This window comes from Toxotes jaculatrix, chromosome 17 (genome assembly GCF_017976425.1).
Source record: "Toxotes jaculatrix isolate fToxJac2 chromosome 17, fToxJac2.pri, whole genome shotgun sequence".
Taxonomy (NCBI): domain Eukaryota; kingdom Metazoa; phylum Chordata; class Actinopteri; family Toxotidae; genus Toxotes; species Toxotes jaculatrix.
Window position 1 is genome coordinate 16401312 of NC_054410.1, and position 20214 is coordinate 16421525.

General features: G+C 39.3%; 1 protein-coding gene across 2 annotated transcripts; it reads left to right on the forward strand.

The window, feature by feature from the left end:
- Positions 1 to 636: 636 nt before the first annotated feature.
- On the forward strand, positions 637 to 2216 carry nkx2.4a (NK2 homeobox 4a). 2 transcript variants are annotated; one of them, XM_041060987.1, is made up of 3 exons: positions 637 to 1006; positions 1525 to 1973; positions 2055 to 2216. In XM_041060987.1, the coding sequence occupies exons 1-3, from the start codon at positions 637 to 639 to the stop codon at positions 2214 to 2216; spliced, it is 981 nt and encodes a 326-aa protein (XP_040916921.1). The 2 variants fall into 2 exon arrangements, with proteins under 2 accessions (XP_040916921.1, XP_040916920.1); XM_041060986.1 differs by having other exon boundaries at positions 1525 to 2216.
- The last annotated feature ends 17998 nt before the right edge of the window (positions 2217 to 20214 follow it).

Consider the following 20214-nt stretch of genomic DNA (forward strand, 5'->3'; position numbering starts at 1 on the left):
CACAGGTTGGATCCCTATTGCCGTTCCCTTTCAGCATTTTGTCATTTTGAGCCTATTTGGACTTGTCCCTCACTCGTGGGGCAAAATGATGCTTAAGAAGCATAAATGAGCTGGTCATACAACTTCATTGTGCCTCTTTGATGATACTCGGTGGCCCTTATGTCTGTTCAAAGTGCTCTCAAAGTTTCTAGAAAGAGTGGAATTCCCTAGCCCCACTGACGCAAAATAGTCATATGTGGTAAGATCAGCTGATGCGCGGGACATAATGGGTAATTCTCACCTGTATATAGTTGGCAGAAAGGACAGAATCATAAATATGTGGCGTCGCTTTATTCATGTATACGACTTAATATAAAGCAAAGTGTATTTTCATGAGCTATTTCCCTTAAATGTCAATGACTATTGTTTGCTGGTTTAGGAGTTTTGCTCCGCCCCCTGTGTTTGTCGTAAACCTGGCTCCTGGCTCCAATAAACCCGGGCTAAGAGCGCCCTGGGCTCGCCTCCTTCTCCAAGGCGATCAATAGGATCTCAGGCGCACTACAAGCACTCTCTTACGTAGACATCCACCAAGGAGAGAGCCGATACAACAACACGGTTGATCTGCTCAAACACAAAAATCTACCTGCTTTCTGAATCATGTCGTTGAGCCCAAAGCACACAACGCCTTTTTCAGTGACAGATATTTTGAGTCCAATCGAGGAGACCTACAAGAAGTTTAGTGGCATGGACGGCGCAGGAAACCTAACCTCTCCACTGGGAGCCTACCGACAGCCTCAGGTGTCTCAGACCGGCATGCAACAGCACTCCATGGGCCATAACGCCACCGTGGCCACCACTTACCACATGCCGCACACCGTCTCCCAGTTCTCCCACAGCGCAATGGGGGGATACTGCAATGGAAGCATTGGCAACATGGGAGACCTCCCGTCGTACCAGGAAAGCATGCGGAATAGTGCAGCAGCAACAGGGTGGTACAGCGCCAACCCTGATCCAAGATACTCCACAAGTAAGTTCTGTGCTCTATTTATACACACTTTTACGATTTTTTTTCCCTTTTTTTGTAAATAATAAATTTAAATAGACATTTCAGGAATGACAAAAGAAAACGCATATGACATAATTTACATCGCTTTTTAAAAAAACATTTTATTTATGTTTTGGGGACAACGATTAAAAAAAAGTTCATACAAATAGAACATATTATTTTAAGAAATGTTTAATTTAAAATTATTGTTTATGACGGTTAAACTGAAAAGGAGATCATTCTTTCAAGTCTGGCTTGACTTTTTTTTACCTTTGGCATGAATAAACATTTAAAGCAAAGATCTATATTTATTATTATTATTATTATTATTATTATTATTATTATTATTATTATTATTCAATGTTTATTTAAAGCTGATGCTTTACAACTTCAATAATTAACGCACATAAAAGCCAGTGATCCATAAAGACTACTTCAGGCGAAATAGTGTTCTCCTCTTCTGTTTATTGAACGCACGTATATGTATGTATATTTTTAAGTTTCTAGATTCATGGGACCTTCCACAGGTATGAACATGACCGGCATGGGCAGTCTCACAGGAATGGCGGACGCCACCAAATCCATGCCAGCTCTCCACGCTGCGCCCAGGAGGAAACGGCGCGTCCTGTTCTCGCAGGCTCAAGTCTACGAGCTGGAGAGGAGGTTTAAGCAGCAGAAATACCTGTCGGCGCCTGAGAGGGAGCACCTGGCCAGTATGATCCACCTGACTCCGACTCAGGTGAAGATCTGGTTTCAGAATCACCGGTACAAGATGAAGCGCCAGGCCAAGGACAAGGCAGCGCAGCAGTTGCAGCAGCAGCAGCAACAGGACGGTAACCTGTGCCAACAGCAGGCGCAGTCCCCGAGGCGAGTAGCCGTGCCAGTTCTGGTGAAGGACGGTAAACCGTGCCAGAACGGCTCCAACACGCCGACGCCGAACCAGCAACAGGTACAACAGAGCCAACAACAAAGCCAACAACAGAACGGAGCAGGAGTCGTGCTCGCATCCTCGACCGGCAGCCTCACCCAGCATCAAAGCCAGCAGCAGGTGAACGCTTTGGAGCTGGAGGAGATGTCGCCCAGCCCCCCCTCACTGCACAGCCAGCTCAACATGGCCCAGATAGACACATCTGCTGTAGATTACACCAGTAACATGGTCAGCTCAAACCTCCTCTACGGCAGAACGTGGTAGGACCTAATACAGTACTGTCACTTTCCACTTTTTCTATGTGAACCTGCGGATGAGCCCATGCAAGAGCTACACACACCCTCACACACACATGCATATATATATATATACACACACATATATATATATATATATATATATATATATATATATATATATATATATATATATATATATATATATATATATATATATATATATATATGCGTGAAGGTTGAAAATGGGGGCCCTTTGCTGTTGGAGGGGACAAGGCGCACAGAGGCGCACCAGCTGATCAGGGCACATTTTCTTGACATCTCTGAGAGGGGAGTCTATTTTTGAACATTACAGAAATGGCTGTCCTTGAAAGCAATTATGTCGTTTCCGGACCTTTTGTAATCCATGTTTTGGACCTTCCTCATGATGTTTTAAACGTAGTCTATGTTGTTGAAACAAAAAGGAATGCTGCTTCACTTGAGTTCGGACTTTGGGGAAAGGTGGGATCAGGTTTGAAGTACACTAAGCCACCACTCCTTATTTGCGGTGATAACCTGGTATTTTATCATATTAATATGTAAACTAATGTATTCATTTAGACTTATTGAATAAAGTAGGGACTTGTATATTTGGCTAACACACAAGAATGCGTTTAACTGTATAATAATCGTTATTGCGTCCACTTTTATGTTTTCTTTATTCTTTTGTAAGTTAAAAAGGAACAAATGCGTGATGGCTGCTGTATATGTTTCAAAACCAAGTGAACGTTAACAATAAATAACTTGAAGTGTGAGAGCTATTCCTGAAGAAGTAATTTTTTAAAAGGGAACTGTTTTGGAGTGCATTTTCATTATGTTGTGATTGAGACCAAATTGAGCTGGAAAGCAAGGTCGATGAGGGAGCCAGCATTGTTCAGGTGACATTTTGGAGGGCTGCCTTTCATGGAGGATGTCTGCAAGACCTGGAAATCACTCTTTTTAAAATCACTAGCACGTCCCAGCAAGTTCAACATTTACATTAATTTACACATTGTAATATTTCCTTATTTAACAAACTCTTGATACGTATTGATTTTACTGTGTTTAACAGGCCCAGACCTTCGTTTTGCCGCAGTGTAATTGTTCAGTTTTACTGTGAATGCGAGCTTCCATGAAATACACAATGACAACCAATTAGTTTAATAAGAAGGACTATATTATCTAAAGGAATGGACTACATGCCTCGCATTATTATCATCGTTATTATGCTGCATTAAAATTAATTCCTCTGTAAGTATAGGGCATATTATTATTATCATCATTATTATTATTATTATTATTATTACATACAGAGCTTAGTGGTTTTGTTAAATTATACCTTTATCAAATCAAAGGTTTCTAACGTCACGTGAAATTAAATATGCTACAAATACTAAGACGTGTTTGTTAATTTTACTTTTCAATTTTAAATTATTTCAGACTTTTAATTCAAATTTCTCACTTTTTTTTTTTTTTTTTTTACTAAAACTGAATGTGAGCGTAAATGAAGCTTCCTGGCTGTCCTGGCTTACGTTTTTTAAGGGTTTTAATATATAGGATCAGCGCATTGTTGGTTGTATTAAAATGACTTTTTTTTATTGCTATCTAAATTAATTACAACATGTAAGATAAAAAAAAGGATTTTTCAGAACTTCTTTGTTAGACCTTTATTTTTGAGCGTGTTTTTAGTTATAATATCTGATTCAATCAAAGACATATTGACACAGCTTTAATGATATTTAAAGTATTCCTTTAAAGTTAACAAAAATACTTTTTTAAAATTTACTTTTATTTTGATTTTAAATAGCACTGATATCCAAATTTTCTGATGCACTGATAGAGCCTATAAATGTTCTACATACCCAGCAGCAAATTTCTTTTTCTGTATATTCACCCACACACACTCAGATACTGTATGTGTGCACGCACACACACACACACACATAGAAAAGACTCGTTCTGATCAATCTCTTTAGAAGATGAATGATTTGTGCAAACAAACTCCAAAGTGTTTAAGGTCATCACTTAGCGTCAGTGTCAGTTCCCCTTTGCTTCTGTCCTCCAAAACCTTTTTTTACACCAGCAGCGGCTGATAATGGGATCTAACATTTCATTTCCTGTGGTCATTTAAACATGTTTGGAAATTACTTCTCAATCCCCTTGCTGATGACACCCTGTGATGATGATGATGGCTATCAGTGTGTCTCAATGGAGACCTTGGAGAGCCTCCATTTCCAACCCCTTCACATACCTGGCAGCTGTATGTATATGCGCTATCATCGCCACACTCGAAGGAAGCATCAGAGCCAATATGCACCTGACATTTGGAATTGAGCGCAACAACTCCATCAGAAGAGAGTTTGATAAGAGCATTAAAAAGAGAAATGCATTCCACAATATACACTTTGATGCTGCAAGATGTTTCTGATAGATTTTGTCTCTAAATTGAGGGCATGAATGAGCTGTCAACAAAGCTTTTGATGGTGGACCACATGAAATGAAAGTGGAGGTGAAGCCATTCTTTTCTCTTTTCAATAGCCATAGTTATGGCCCACTAATAGGCTATGCTTGGTAATCACTGGCTATTGTGCCTGTTGCTTCTCTCAGTTTATTGGGGGGTACCTCTCTTTGTAAGGACATATGAGACAGGCTGGGTACTGTAATTGGTGCTGGCATCATCATTTCTGTCTGGAAAGTTTGGGTGCTGCAGCCGCTACTGTGTGGTGTTACTTCTATGCATGTAGTTGCAGGACACAGCTTAAAGGTTGCCTGTGTTAGCAACATCCACATCCGCATACATGTACACATATATACATACAAACTGATGCATGTGTGCTCACATGCATGCACATGCAGGGACCACACACGCATAACCAAACAAAGTGAACAAGTTATATATTGCATATAATTGTCTCTAACAATCAAAGCAGATATTTCTATTAGAGGAGTCTATTAGTAACTCAAATCCATATATGTTGTGAAAATAGAGCACTCTATTTCAGTGATGTAAAGGTTTTTTTTAGATCATTCTTCTCAGGTAATTGCAGGTTGCACTGCATAATGTGAATGTAGAAGGAAGCCTTGCTTCAGTCTCTGCAAACGCCCTCCCCCCACAACTCCCTTCCTCCCCATTATTCTACTTAATATGTCAGAAGGTCTGATCGCAGAGAAACCTTTTCAAGTCCTATTGATGTGTTCCTCAATTGACCATGGCGACCTAGCAACCTGGAGAGCGCTAATTGGCAAGGGCTTAACATTATTGGCTGCATAGTTTACACAGAAACACAGGCCAAACATATAACCCTAATCATACGCAGTTCAGTGTTTTGATGGTACAGCAGTTAAAGGGAAACTGTTTCATGTTTTTGGTCTTAAGTAAAAGAAAAAATATATATATTAAAACAGAGAGATAATAGCACAGGCTGGCCAAGTTTCCGAGTGGAACACACTGGAAGATTTTTCCTGAAGGCAGACAGGCAAAGGTTGAATCATGTGGCTACACTTCACAGAGAGGATTTCATTTTATGTGTTATCATTTTGCGTGATAACATAAATGAGTAGACATGATATCATAGACAGACATCGTAAACAGTTATTAAGTCAGAAGTAATATCCAAAGTTTACTCCCAAGCGTTCCACCACCTCCTCTCAGCTTCCTTCCCCAGAAATAGTCCACAAATCTTGCCCCATGTGAAATGATTAGCATAGGAGAGGTCTGCTTTTCATTTCACTGTGCGAATGAATGCATTGAATTGGCAAGTTCTGAGAGAGACACAGATTGCGATTTTAATTAGCGTATTGCCCTCGTGCTCTGCCAAGGAGACACAATCTTTCTCTTTTCTGTGACAAACCTGTGCCCACTGGATTTGTTTGGTTTGGTTTCCGAATGAGTCACTGCAAATCTGTGAGTCTTTGCCCCAGGAAGCAAAAAGTTCCCTAATTTCAGTCATTTTCAAATGAAAAAAAAAACAGCCTTCGAATAATCCTCTTTCTACAGACTGAAAAAAAAAATTCAAGAAGGCCATAGGACTCTGAAAGCAATTCTAATTCTAATAGATTTCCATGAAATTAAATACATGAAACTACATTTTTTTTTCAGTGTTGGCTTTGGTTTTGATGATAACATGAACTCAAATGCACACACATGCATACCCACACATACATGCACACAATTATATGCTATTCTGGGACTTGTACTCGTGGGGTGGGGTGCATTGGGGCGGTGGGGGTGAGGGATGAAGGACCAGGTTAGGAGTGTGTGTGTATGCGTGTGTGGTGATGGTGGTGGTGGGTGTGTGTGTGGGTGTGGGGGGGCAGCATCCCTTATTAGAAAACCATGTCACATTCTCTCCTGCGCCGGCCGGACTCGCTGCGCTGCCAGTAATCCCCCCTCCAAGTCCCCCTGTGCATGTTATTCAATTCGCTCATAAGTAGTTAGAGAAACTGTTTTCAGTTGCCACTAATAACTACTGACCTCCAGTGACACAGGCCAACAATAGGTTTGTCAGGCCTGAAACGCACAACCAAAGAAGCTGATTAGGAACTCAAGAGGTTTGAAGCAAGAATCAATGGCTGCTCTGTCCTGCCATGGTGCTTCCAGCATGGCACTGATGATTGTGGGACCTCCATTAGTTACGCCTCATTAAGTCCCACAAACTCTTCTTTAAGAAAATTAGTTCAGCCAATTCTAAAAATCTATTACTGCCCTGCAGCTCCTACTGGGGTGCCACTGTGTTCAGACGCACAGACAGAAGAGGTTGGAGAAAGATCTGCTTTACTGTGCAACATGTGACATTACATACACTGAACTCTTTCCTTCCTTCCTGCCACTGAAGTTTAAGTCAAACCTACTCACACACATTTTGACATTTCTCTTTTTAAATTCCTCCTCTACTTCTGTCTTTTCTTCCTGCAAAATGCAGCAGCAAGACTGTAAAATTTCTGCGAATCGCACAGTGTCAGTGGAATTTAAATGTTTTGCCATTTTACACTTGCAGAGCTGCAATAAGCCGTAGCCTCCACAAAGAGAGTATCTCGAGTACAAACGTAAACTATTTTCCACTTGGTGAGACTAAGTCATATCAATAATATCAACATAAACACACTGTTGCTGCGAGAAAGTGCAGGTGTCTTTATTACCATCATTACAGGAATTCCAGAGAACATGCTTTTACGCAAAATGGGTTTCAATCTGCCCAGAACAACAAAGACGGAAATCAAACGAGCATAAAAGACATTTGATCGTCACCTCCAAATATGTAAAGAGGTAAAGTGAAATAAAATGGAATTTTTTATTCAGAAATGTGAAAAAGACACATTTACAGGACAAAAGAGTTCATCTCTGTCCTTCACAACACTCCTCTTTACTTTTGAACCAGCAAGCAGTTTTCTTCCAACTCACTGTTGCCACGGTAATGGCCAGCTGCCAGTCTGCGGATTACTGGTTAATAGGGCCAGGGCTGGAGAGCAGTTCAATGAAGGTACGCAATGGATAAGATCAGTGTGTGGTGGCTAGGACATAGTTATCTATGTGCCTGTGTGTTTGCAAGTGTGCGTTACTTTCTTTTTATTTCTCTTTATTGTTTAATTTCTTTTTATAGACATAACCGAATCTGCCAGTATAGTCATTGTGTTTGGATTTAATTTTCATTCATGCCTTTTAATTTGAGATAAATAGGTGTGCATGCTGCGAACAAACAGCACACAAACACACAAGGGAGTCAGAAATCGTACAAGAAAAAAAAATTCTCTGGAAAAATTCAAGGACAACACTTTAAACATGCTTGTAAAAAATAAAAAAAAAACCTGAAAAATGTTCTCAGAACTAGTTAATGGGGGGCAATGATCCAACAGCAAACAGACGCACACACATGCACACACATACACACACAGATACACAAATCAACATGAATGGCAGAAGACAACAGAAACAGCCACCACTCAATAGCTACGTCTGTCAAATTAAGCCCAGAAGGACATAATCGTTTCTTCAAATATAACATTCAGTAATCTGCCCCCTCAATAACATGCAGGAGTCTCAATATAACTGTCCCAGAGGGCCATGGGGGCCAAAGAGGACCACTCACTTTCTTTTCAATTATCATCTTGCAGCAACCTGTCTCCTCTCCAGCATTCAGCAGGAGACACTGACTGCTCTCCAGAGGGAATTACAATTAGACTGCTGTTTGTCCCCCGAATAAACTTCCAGACTGTAGCTGACAATCTCAACTCTGTGGAGCATGTGACCCCGAGGACAAACAGGATTACGCCCCAAATCCCATGTTCCATTACTCTCTCCTCGCCTCCTCTTGAGCTGCTGTGGTCAGGGGGTGGAGGCAGGGAAGGGAAATGTGGGGACACAACTGAATCCCCTTCAAATTCTGCAAATATACACAATTACTTGAGGTATAAGTGACAATGTCAATGAAATTTAATTGCCAATGTTACTTTATTCTTTTTTAAATATTACTGTGAAGTTTGGTTTACTTGGCTGTGGTGGTGGTAGTGGTGGTTAATTTTGGTGGTGGGTTAATTCTGGTTAAGGGCCCCCTAAAAGGATCACAAAACACTACTTTAGTTTAAAGCTCTGATATTTTTTTTCCAATAGCTCTAATCGTTCTTGTGAGAAAAGTGCAAATCACCCTTTTCGACCAAGATGACCTATGACAAAGGATCACATATATTTGGACGCTGCTTCATTTTAAGGTGATAAAAGTAAAAAAAAAAAAAAAAAAAAAAAAAAGTTAGGAATCCGCTGATCCTAAGGTCAGTCAAAATAATTGTAAATTTCTGGTGTGATCAAACTTCAGAATATCGTACTTGTCTGGTTACAGTGTGAGATACTGTATGTAGCTCAAAAATGTTTCATAAAGCAAATTTAAATTTAAAAAAGTGTTTTTTTTTTTTTGTTGTTTTATTTTTTTTAAATACGTTTAGATTCTGGATGATTTAAATGAATGAAAACTTTGGATTTTTGTGATTTCTAGCCAGCTGCATCTACATTGTTTTTAGTGTTGGAAAAAAAAAACTCCCCCTATTCTTTCAGCAGGCAAACATGAGTCTATTATTTACTCGTAACTTGTATCTTCTGTGTATTATCTGTCTGTTAAAACCTCATCAGTGCAAATAACAATCACACTGAGAATTTGTCTCGGGGACACCAATTAGAGCACAATCCACATGGGACAAAGGCTCTGTTTCAGATGGGAGTCATACTGGCCAGAGGATCTGGAGTGTTTATTTGCCCCGCTGCAGCCAGCTGGTCATACGAAGGCACAGAAAGGGTACATTGACTCCACCCTGCAGGGGGTAGTGGCACAGCAAAAGGGAAATGGGACTCTTTTTCAGCTCCTCTCTCCACAATACAGCACACCCAATCAAAGAGCCCCAGACCCTTTTGTGGGGGTGGTGAGTGGACAAGCGAGGAGGGAGGGAGGCACGGTGAGGGGGGGGGGGGGGGGTGTTTGGGCTGCCAACCCCTCCTCCCAGCGCTGTCCTGTCTGTGTGGCCAGCCACACTTCACAGCTAATTAGCGGTCAGATTCACTGGCCCCTAATCAGCAGGACATGTTAAAACTGCCCTAATCAGGCCTAATCCTGGCTTTGTGTCTCACACACACACACCCTTCCCCTGTCTACTTACTCCGTCTGCTGTATTGATTAAGGCATCATTTGGGGATCTGGTGGTCAATACCCTGCAATCTGCAGTGGGCTATAGGTGTACCCTCGACAACACTGTATGATGTCACTGAATGAAACTTTAAATTAAAGCGTCTTTAGGTGACTTGGGTGGTTTTCTCACCTCCCCAGCGAGTGATTCAAAATATTGCAGAAATGTTAGTGTCAGTGTTTTAGCTCTCCTCCATCATTACTCATATCAAACTAACCGAGAAAGAAAAACTGAGGAAAACAAGTTTTAATTGCAGGCTATTGATAATATGACAGGAAGTTACTACTCATGTAATCCACATAAAGACATTGGTAACTGAATTTGAATGACTTCTACATGGTAAGATACTTTGAACTACACAGTAAAAATGGCTCAATTTCCTGCTACTGCTTTACATTTATAAGTTGTATATATTTATATATATAAGTTCTGTATGGTTCTGTTTATTAAAAATGTCCTTCACCTAATCTCCTCTCTGGCCTTTATACCCTTGACTCCAGGATCTCTGCCATCTTGACTTATTTGTGTAGAGTTACAACAGACTATGTCTGTATACATGAATGAACACTATATTTCCAGTCTTTTTTAAACATGTTGCCTCACATGCATTCCATATTCTGAAAAACTGTTTCTTAGCAGGAGAAGTCTTTTTATGATAATGAATGACCCTTTTCATACTCACTCGATATGGATTCAGGCTCCAGCAGACCTTACAGACCTTACAGACCGTACAGTCTTCCATCAGCTCTGGTACTTTTTTAAGTTTTCTAAAGTGTGCTATGGTTCCACCTACCTGATGAAAGTACCTGTTTTTTGCTATCACATTAGTCTAAATGCTTATTTTATGTTTACTGGATTACTGAAAAGTTGCATGTGCGTTCCATTTAAAAATGGGCTTTAATGTCTAACATGAACTGGCAATTTTGTTGCATTAGAAGTATAGTAATTTATCACTTATTGCGGTCTTTTAGCCATTAACTGGTCTATAATGTTAATTAGGATCTAATGCAGACACTCAAAGATGGGTGTGAATAATAAGACGTGTTTCCATATGCAGATTATTCTGTGAGTAATGAGCCAGTTGCCAGAGCCAGAGCCTACAGGATGTACATGCAACCAAAAGTGTTTGCGTCCTGTAGGTTTATACGAGTAACGTGAGTGAAATAAACCAAAACAATATGTTAGAAAACATGTTGTTTAATTTTTAATCAACATGCTGTTTGTACTGTTTTTTTTTTTCCTCATCTTGGTGTCATCGCCACTCCCATCAGTGCTGTCCACCTGCACCTAAATGGTGGCTGTCTTGTACGCTTGATTCGATTGATTTAGAGATTACTTAGAAACTTTAGGAGGAAAAATGAGGTCGTCAACATTGACAGTATGGATGAATTTTAATCCAACTGCTGAACTGTGGAGAATGGATTAGGTAATTACCATACTTTCCAGTGATATAAGGCCATAAATTAAACTCTCCAACAACTTCTCAAGTGACAACTCATCTAATCAGGGGGACAATCATGGAGAGGCCTTGCTGTTTACTGATTGCTCTAATCAAAAATGGCTTCTTCAAACACAGCTAATTGGTCAGTTTACTCACGGAACGGGGAGGCAAATGTAGAGGGGCTACTGTCGTGATTTGAAGGACCCAAATATCTCCCATTTGCATTGAGTGCCACCAGAATACACTTGACTCCCACAAGTTATCAGCAAACCAGACAATTATTCATCAGGCACAAATTGGCACATCAAAGTCAAATCAGAGAATTACTGTCAGGAAGACCCCAAAGCAAGGGCTGAGAGAGGAAAGGTGGCTTTTGATTGACCGCGTTGCCCTTCGCTCAATCTACCAGCCCTATACTGTCAGGCTTGGTGTCTTCCGGAAACCTTCAAGCTGCTTCACAAGTGAAACTACATAAAGTCTGAAGTTAAAAAAAAAAGAACAGGAGAAAACAAACGATCAACGAACAACTATTTTAAAATTGAAGTTTATAGTAGTTTTTAGCTTTAGAGAGAGGATCAGTCTTGACTGGTTAAAGCTCCAGTGATGTAGTAAGGTAGAAGCAGACCCAATTAATCATTCTGATTTCTTTTTAATGTTTGTAGACTTGTAGAATGTCGCCTTAACAGCACGATAGAGAAATTATATTTCAGTCACATTAAAATGCACTTTTTCAAGGTGTCCTGAAAGGCAAATCATAATCTCTTTGCAGAGATATTACCAAAAAAAAAAAAAAAACATCCAAGGGGGGCTGTTTTGAACTCTTTTTGATTGTTTGGGAACTCTTTCTGAACTGTTGGGATCTTGTGACTTCTTTTGAACTGGTTTTGGACTGTAGTGGGCTCTTGTTTGGCTCAGCCCTTAGGGAGTGTTGAATTCTTTTTGAACATTTGTTGGTTTCTTTATTTCTTTATGGACAATCTGAGGACTCTTGTTTTGGTTTCTTGAGTATGTTCTATATTTCCTGTTTTAGTTTGAAATGTGAAAAATGTATCAGTTCTCGGTTGTTCAGTAATTCTTGTTCTTTATGTTGAAAGTCTTTAATTTTTGTAGCCCTGGTCTTTGTGTGTTTGTTCCTAGTTCACTCCCTGTCTTGTTGATTGTATGCCCCGCCCTAATGTGAATCACCTGTTGCCAGTTTACCCCAGTATATAAGTCTTGTTGCTCCAGTGTGTCTCTCTTTGTTCGTTTGTCTGTTGAATCTGTATTTGTTGTTATCTTTGAGGTTATTCCTATGGTCTTGTCTCTGTTCACACCTGTGATCCTGTCTGTGTGTTTGCCTCATGGTTTTGTCTCCTGTGTTTGAGCCTCGTGTTCCTATGGACTTACCTCTGTTGCTTTGCTCACCCTAAGTAAGAATTCCCTGCGTTTGTTTTTGAGTTTGTGTTCCCAGCATTTTAATCCTTTATGGATGATTTTATTTTTGTCATGAGTTTTGTTTCCTGGACATGGGCTTAATGCCAGTGATTTTGAGTTAATTAAAAAACATATCTATCATCCCTATCTGTCTGTCTGGTGGTGTCTGTATTTAGGTACTTTCCCTTGTGTTTCAGCAACAGCCCACATAACAGTGACACCAGAGACCAGGTTTCTACAGCCCCATTGGTGGTTAGCTTAAGGCAACACAAGCACAAAAAGACTGTGCTTTTGGTTAAATGTAAATAAATGTGTCTGAATTCACTGTGAACTTTTCTGTGTTAAACTAGACCACAATCTTTCCCAAACCTTAATCAATTGCTGTGCAAGCCTAAACATAACCATAAAAAAGTAGAATAAACTGTTATCATTACAAGACAATATTGTACTGCAAGACTGGTAGAAAACCAATACTTTGTCTGTGAACATTTTACTTTAATACATTCAACATCAACATGGCGTTGTTACCCTTGTTGCAACCCATTTGCCAAAAGTTCAGTCAGAGATTTGGAGAAGCTAATGTAGCCTTGAGCTCTTTAGCCCAAAGCAAAGATGGGGAGCGCTTTCTAGAGGTCTGGTGAGCTCACTTCTTTCTAACTCCACACCCCCATATTTTTATATTTTTATTTCTAAATTTGTCCTCCCAACCAATGCTGCCTCAGGTGATATCACTTGATTTATTTATTGAGCAAGTCACCATGTCAAGGTAGCAATACTGCCCTCAGCAATAATGCACAGCAATACACAGCACCAACATGAAACAGATCCAGTAGTTCACACAGTAAGCCCATAGCTGCTGTGCCAAACAGCACAAATTTAACAGTAATCCAGCAGTGCTGATGGTATCAAAGTAAACTATGATGGTGTAGTGAATATATGAATATGTATCACATATGCAGTGGAGGAGAGTTGCCTGGGAGACAGATACAGTATGGAGAGTGGGGGCAGAGTAAGGAAGGTGACAGCTCTGGGGAAAAAAAATGGTTTCTTCAGCCACCACAGTTTAGATTTTACATTTAGGTTTATTAGCATTTTTGACATACATCATTTCTCACACTCATTTTTTGGGGTAAATAAATACCCACCATCTTTGAAATCCAGAAAGCATTGTCCTTTCTTAATGTCCCATCTACTTCTACAACAGCAGCTAACATTTCCCCACACCTAAAGTACCCATTAGTGTTGTTACTTTCTTGGCAAAACCTGGACTGGGGTGCAGGGCAACATGCTGTGGCTCGTCATGTCTAAAAGATTTCAGGTGGGTCATTACTTGTGATTATTTCCAGTGAAGGTATGTAATTCACTTACATACCTGCAAAGGGCTGGCATAATCTCCAGGAAAAAAATTAAAACACTTTCAAGGATACTCCATCTCACTCTGTTAAAGTATATTCGTTTTTTCCTTTTACTATATTTTACTTTTGAGTTCATTACGAAAAAAAGTCATAAAAATGATTGCATTTTTCAGCTTACAGTCCCATTTTTTAAAAAGATAACTTCATGTTTGAATTTTTTTTTCATTCTCTTTGTCAATTTGTTCTAGAAGTTATTAAATATATTTTTTTACTCTCAAAGAAGCTTATTCTCAAGGTTGGCTGTCTACTTTAAGTAAAGAATGTTGATATGTAATATTTGAGAGACATGTAGTTTCAGATGTGCACATTTTGAAAAAAAGGTTACATCTGCTATGATACAGCTGGTAGAAAGTCAAAGCTATTGCTGAATATCACGAAAAGTATGTAGCTCCTGAAACTCACTGCCTCCATCCAGTATAAGATTGATGATATAATTCTGATTTCGAACAATATAACTTCTGTCATAGGCCACATCAGCAAGTAGGGTACCACAGGATAAAAAATAAATAAAAAAAAAAACATGCACATTGCCATACCATGCATGGCCTTCGTACATCTCCCAAGCAGTTTACATGACTGGCATCTCTTTATAATATAAAGAGATGCAAGAAATAAATAAATAAAGGTAAAAGATCAAACATTTCACCTACTGTGAACTAAGCAAAAAGTGGTTTATTTTAGAAATATTCAGTAACTCACAAACATTCTACAATGAAAAGGTGTCTCTCTAAATGCTATACAATATATCCATTCTGACAAAAGTTAAATCATAAAACTTGATTTGCTTGTTGATTATTTAAAGATACATTTAATTACATCCTTGAAAAATTAAGCAACAGGTCAGGAAGGAGTAACAACTTTTATAAAATTCAATAAATTTAGTAATAACTTTGACTTCAAAAAGTGGATGCTTCGTTTTGGAATGAAACAACAGTTTTCCCTCAGTTACCCTAAAAATTTGCTAGTCAACATTTCTAGCATTGCTCACTTGAACCATTCGACAAAGCTGACAAGGTTAACAGGTTGGCTTTCATGGAAAACAAAGGACAAATCTAATAACCTGTTTTGAAAAAAGTGTTGAGGAAAATTACACATTAAGTTATCCATTTAAATGTGATTTATCGTTTCAAAGATGGAATCATTAATAATTTTAATAGCCCACATGCCTTTATATTTTAATCTTCGGCTTTTATGCAACAAATTACATGGTGATTAGTGCCTGAGGGTTCCTATCTGCCGGGTCAAATCGAGCAGCAGCAGTAAGGGATAGCAGCTTTATTCAGCCAGGTGAAAGTACTTACATTTAACTGTAGGCTTAAACTTGCTCAGATATTTTATGACAGAATTAAATGCAAATCAACCACATCTTTACCCCCCCTTTTTTTGTTATGGCTGTCTTTGAAAGCTCAAGGTGAACATTTTTCTTGTTAAATAACTTTGCCTTCACCAGCTTCCCTCTTTAACATATTCTACAGTTTATGCTATGGTGAGGCTCTTAGGGTGGCAGTTGGTTGGTCAGCTGGTCCAAAACATTGGTCCAGACTGAAATATCTCAACAACTATTGGTTGGATTTCCACAAAATGTGGTACAGACATGCATGGTAGACAACTAGTCTATTAGATGGAGGATGAACTGTACTATGATCTCTAGTTCCCTCATAAGCCCTTAAAACTTTTCATCTAGCATCAGTGTCAAAATATTTGTTTAATACTTTGATTTATGATCAAGTACCTTCCCACCTAATGACATCACCACATGCTTCAGGTGATTGTTGTTTTCAGTTCGAATTTTGTAAATCGTTAGCCTAATAGCATAATTGCCTAAGTCATTTTTTAGCCAAATAGTGATATCTGCCTAACTTTACTCTCCTACCACTGCTGCATCACCCTGCCTTATTGCCTATGTCCTCCTCAGCCTTATCAGAACGCTTGTTAGAGTCTAAAATCACTGTCTGCCTTAGTCATCTCTTTGACTTAGGCATTTTTGCAGCTACATACAAAGATGCAGGCAATGAAACATTCAAATATGACTTAGGCAATTATGCTATTCGGCTAACGAAATGTTAGCATGCTAACAGACTAAATTACAATGCTTTGCTAAACATGTTAAACATTATAACTGCAAACATCATCATGCTAACGTTACAGTGATCATGTTAGCGTGCTTTGCCTAATCAGTGCTTCACAGAGTAGCCAACATGGCGTAATCCTGTTACGTGTTTCAAGTTTGAGCTTTTCCAAAATTCACTGGAAAACATTACAAATAACACTTTTGGCAATAATTCACACTCCGTGAACATTTTCATCAAGCACCCACTTTAGTGCAACTGCTAATTTGTGACTTTGTCCCTGTACAACCAGTGTAATTCATATTGTGAGTCTCTTTTTCGTCTCTGAATCGGTGAATGTGGCAGCTTGCTTTTCCCATATTAAAAACACATTCATGTTGTGTAGTCTATCTTTCACACGGTACACATGTATACAGACAGATAATACTCTTTTTAGCCTTTCTGGCATGGTTTTTAATGTTGAATTTAATATCAGCATAATTATAATCAGATTTGGAGAGCAGTAATTAACAGTGCTGGCCAGCAATGCCTTACTTTGTAATGCATAATGCGTTGCACTACTTAACAGTAATGGGATTTTTTTTTTTTCAGTAACAAGTAGTAGTGTAATTACATTAAACTTGCCCAGTATGCCTACCTTACCTTAGCTAGTAATGCTCCGTTACATCTACAGTTTGGGGGTTGTCTTGTTTGCTGTCTTACCAGGAGTTGGGGTGGACTCAGGTATGTTACCTTAGCACAGGTTTTGAAACAGTGGTGGGGTGGTTTGATCTCAGAGGACAGATCCTCGGAACTTGTCTTATATGTATTATGTAAGACGTGTTCTTGACTGGCTTGCTAATGTAATCACGTGGAAACCCGGGAATCGCCTGGGGTTTGTTTTCAGAGCTGGAAGTTTTGTGTGAGGAAAGGACTTGCTCTTGTCTATATGTCCAAAATATTGGCTAGTTGCTTATTAAGTGATGATGCCTTGTTTTCCAATATCTACAAGTTAATTACAGCAGATGTGACATGAAGCTTTTAAGTTTTTTAAAGGCACCTCTGACAGAGCTGTGCTGGGGAGCAAAAGTAGTGTAACGAGTTGAAAAATGTGTAAAGAGTAACTGATTACATTTTAAGTAACTTGACCAAAACTGGCAATTAGCACATGACTAAATGAAAATTGAAGGAAACCTCATATTTTTCATGCACTAACATAACATGCCCCTCAAGGCACAGAACCTCATGAATTTCCCTTTCATGAGGAGGTACCTGAAGCTGAATATTTTAAATCCAGCAGATTCACAAGCTGCCTTGCCTAATGCTGACTTCCCTCCATGCTAATTCCATGGTGATGAAGAAGACTCTGTGACACCGTATTTTCAAAGGCAGAAAATCCATATTGTCCTTCTTAACATAATGTAAATGGATTTTGAGGACTGATGAGTGAATTTGTTGATGGGTCGTGTGTGTGTGTGTGTGTGTGTGTGTGTGTGTGTGTGTGTGGGGGGGGTCTTTAGCATGGATCTATACTAAGTTGCTGCACACTATCACCTGAGTGGAGGAAATGTGCTGTAGCATTGCACATGGAGAGCTTCAAAGCATTTCATGTGAAAATGTTGCAGTAGAGGGTAAGAGATAATTATTTAAACCTCGTGATTAAGATAATTTTCTCCTGAAGTGGTAATGAGTGGCTTCATACTTTAAATTCTATAACATAAATGCAGTACATCAGTATATATATGAAGAAACAAAACACCAATTTAAATAATTACAAAAGCAGTGAATATATACTGTAAAACTGCTGCTGCAAGTCAACAGCTTAAAGTTTGTTTCTGTGGTGTTTAGTCATGGAACTGTGAATAGTTTGTGAATCGCTGGAATCTGGGCTACTTGTTTTCCTACTGACTGATGAACTAAATAGAAGAGAAACATGGTTGCCCATGGAAAATAATTTTTTGAAGGGCATTATCCCCATCCAGTACTGAGCAAGCCCAATAACAAAGCAAGGGACTAATGAATAGACCTACTGCTTGGCCTTCCTTCGCAGAGTACGGAGGCTTTGAAAAGAGAACTACCTGAATGGCATACATTGCTGTGTTCGTATCAGCTTTTTTACACAAAGAGCTGCTCTTATTTTCCTGTGCCTGACTGTGTGGCAGACCAAACAAATTTTGCTTGAGTCTTCATCTAGATGTTGGCACAAAAGATGTTTCAAAATCAATCCCTCAACCCAGAGATCTAAGCATCAGCTGAATAGCTATTTGAAGCTGATATTACTAGTCCAGTTAGAATGGAAAATGTTCATACCATAAACATTTATAAACGTTTAACATTTATGTAGGTTTGGCTTGTTTTTTGTATCTATCCATCTATCTATGTTCCGTTCTTCTCTTAATATGGTTATGCATGTTTCTTCCAGATTTTCAATCATATACTCTGTGAATTCTCTATATAACATTCACATCAAAACTGAGAGACATATATTTATCTAACAAGTTATGTATATTCCTAATCCATACCCTATTCATATATATTTTTTTAAATGTATAAGGGGGTGGGGGGCTAGTGTGAGATGCCAGAATCCACCATTCCACCGTTGAGAAAAAGTGGGCCAGTCAACAAAATGTTGAGGTTGGAGGGTACCCACTTAGGAGCCCCCACCTGTTAACAGACTGCCAGTCCCAATAACGAGGCGAATCTCGTGTAAGTGCTCACCAACTCTTGGCAGAAGGGATTATTTAACATCCCGTACTGTGTTCTTTTGATTCTTTTGTTCTCTGTGTGTGTATGTTTGAGTGAATGACAGGAAGATAAAAGAAAATTGTGTGCATACATTTGGCAGGAAAATCAAGTGTTATTATTGATATCAAACAATGTGCCTGCGTAAACTGTAACCCATGATTTGGTTGAAATTTTTAAAAAATATTTTTTTCCTCTAATTTTTATTTTCCAGTTTGCGTTCTCTAAATTGTAACTATGAAGTTTGGATTTCATATACTATCTTTAAGGCTGTCCAAATTCCACCCTTGTTGGTAAAAAAAAATCAGCTTTTACTCTAAATATAGGGCTTCTGGTATAATGGACACCTGTTACACAGACAATATAATGAGTACCAGTAGATCTGCACAAACACTTTCAGCCGGATGATACCATACTCTTCCCTCATACCTACATATACTCATAGCCAGTGTTCAGGTCTGTTACATTTCTGCTCTGATACAGTGCTGTCACTTACCACAGGAAATAGCCTCAGGCTGGGAAGAGCATGTGTGTGTATTGTGTAGCAAATATTGATGGCACTCGTGTTTTGATGCCGAGGGAACCAAATTCATAGGGCTAATTGTCAAAATACCTCTTCCCGCTCAAGCAGTGCAAGTTCTTGAGGGCACTTGTTTGCCTCTTCTGCTCTGATGATACAATAACTCCAAACAAGTTTGCAGCCTCAGGAGTGATCGCTCTCATATGTGTGTTCCTGGGCTCATACTTCCTTTTATCACTATGAGAGCCGAGGGGATGTATACAGCTCTCAGTGATACTACTGTGATGCTGTGATCTGCATTTTTACCTGCGTGTCTCACTCACAGATTGTAACATTTGTGATGCTTGAGGTTAAAATGTGTCACATGAAAAGCCAGGCTGTACGTGAGGTGCTTTAGCCTGGCTGGTGCCTCGTGACAGAAGGCCGTTCCTTGGTTATGTTGCAAGTGACCTTGCCTGTCTGGAGGAAACTACCCACAAAGCTTAGCAGAGCCACAGTTCACCTGTTTGCGTCGCAGGCTAATAACAGCTTTGAAACCTCAGCAGTAAATAAATGGTGGTAGGCAGTCAGGGGTCTGTTGATTCAAGTTGAGCATTAGCATTTCTACTCCATGCTAATGGCTGACCCTGTATTCCCCCAGTGAGGACTAGTGAGCGTGCCGACTCCCAGATAACAGCCTGTGTTAATGACAGGGAGTCCAAACAATCCCCCTGCTGTGTCTTAGGCTAATCTGCTTTGATCACCTTTGCCTAACATCTATA

Coding starts and splice junctions, on each gene's coding strand:
- nkx2.4a (XM_041060986.1), top strand. CDS start 637: ATGTCGTTGAGCCCAAAGCACACAACGCCTTTTTCAGTGACAGATATT. Junction 1,007..1,524: donor TGATCCAAGATACTCCACAA/GTAAGTTCTGTG, acceptor TATATTTTTAAG/TTTCTAGATTCATGGGACCT.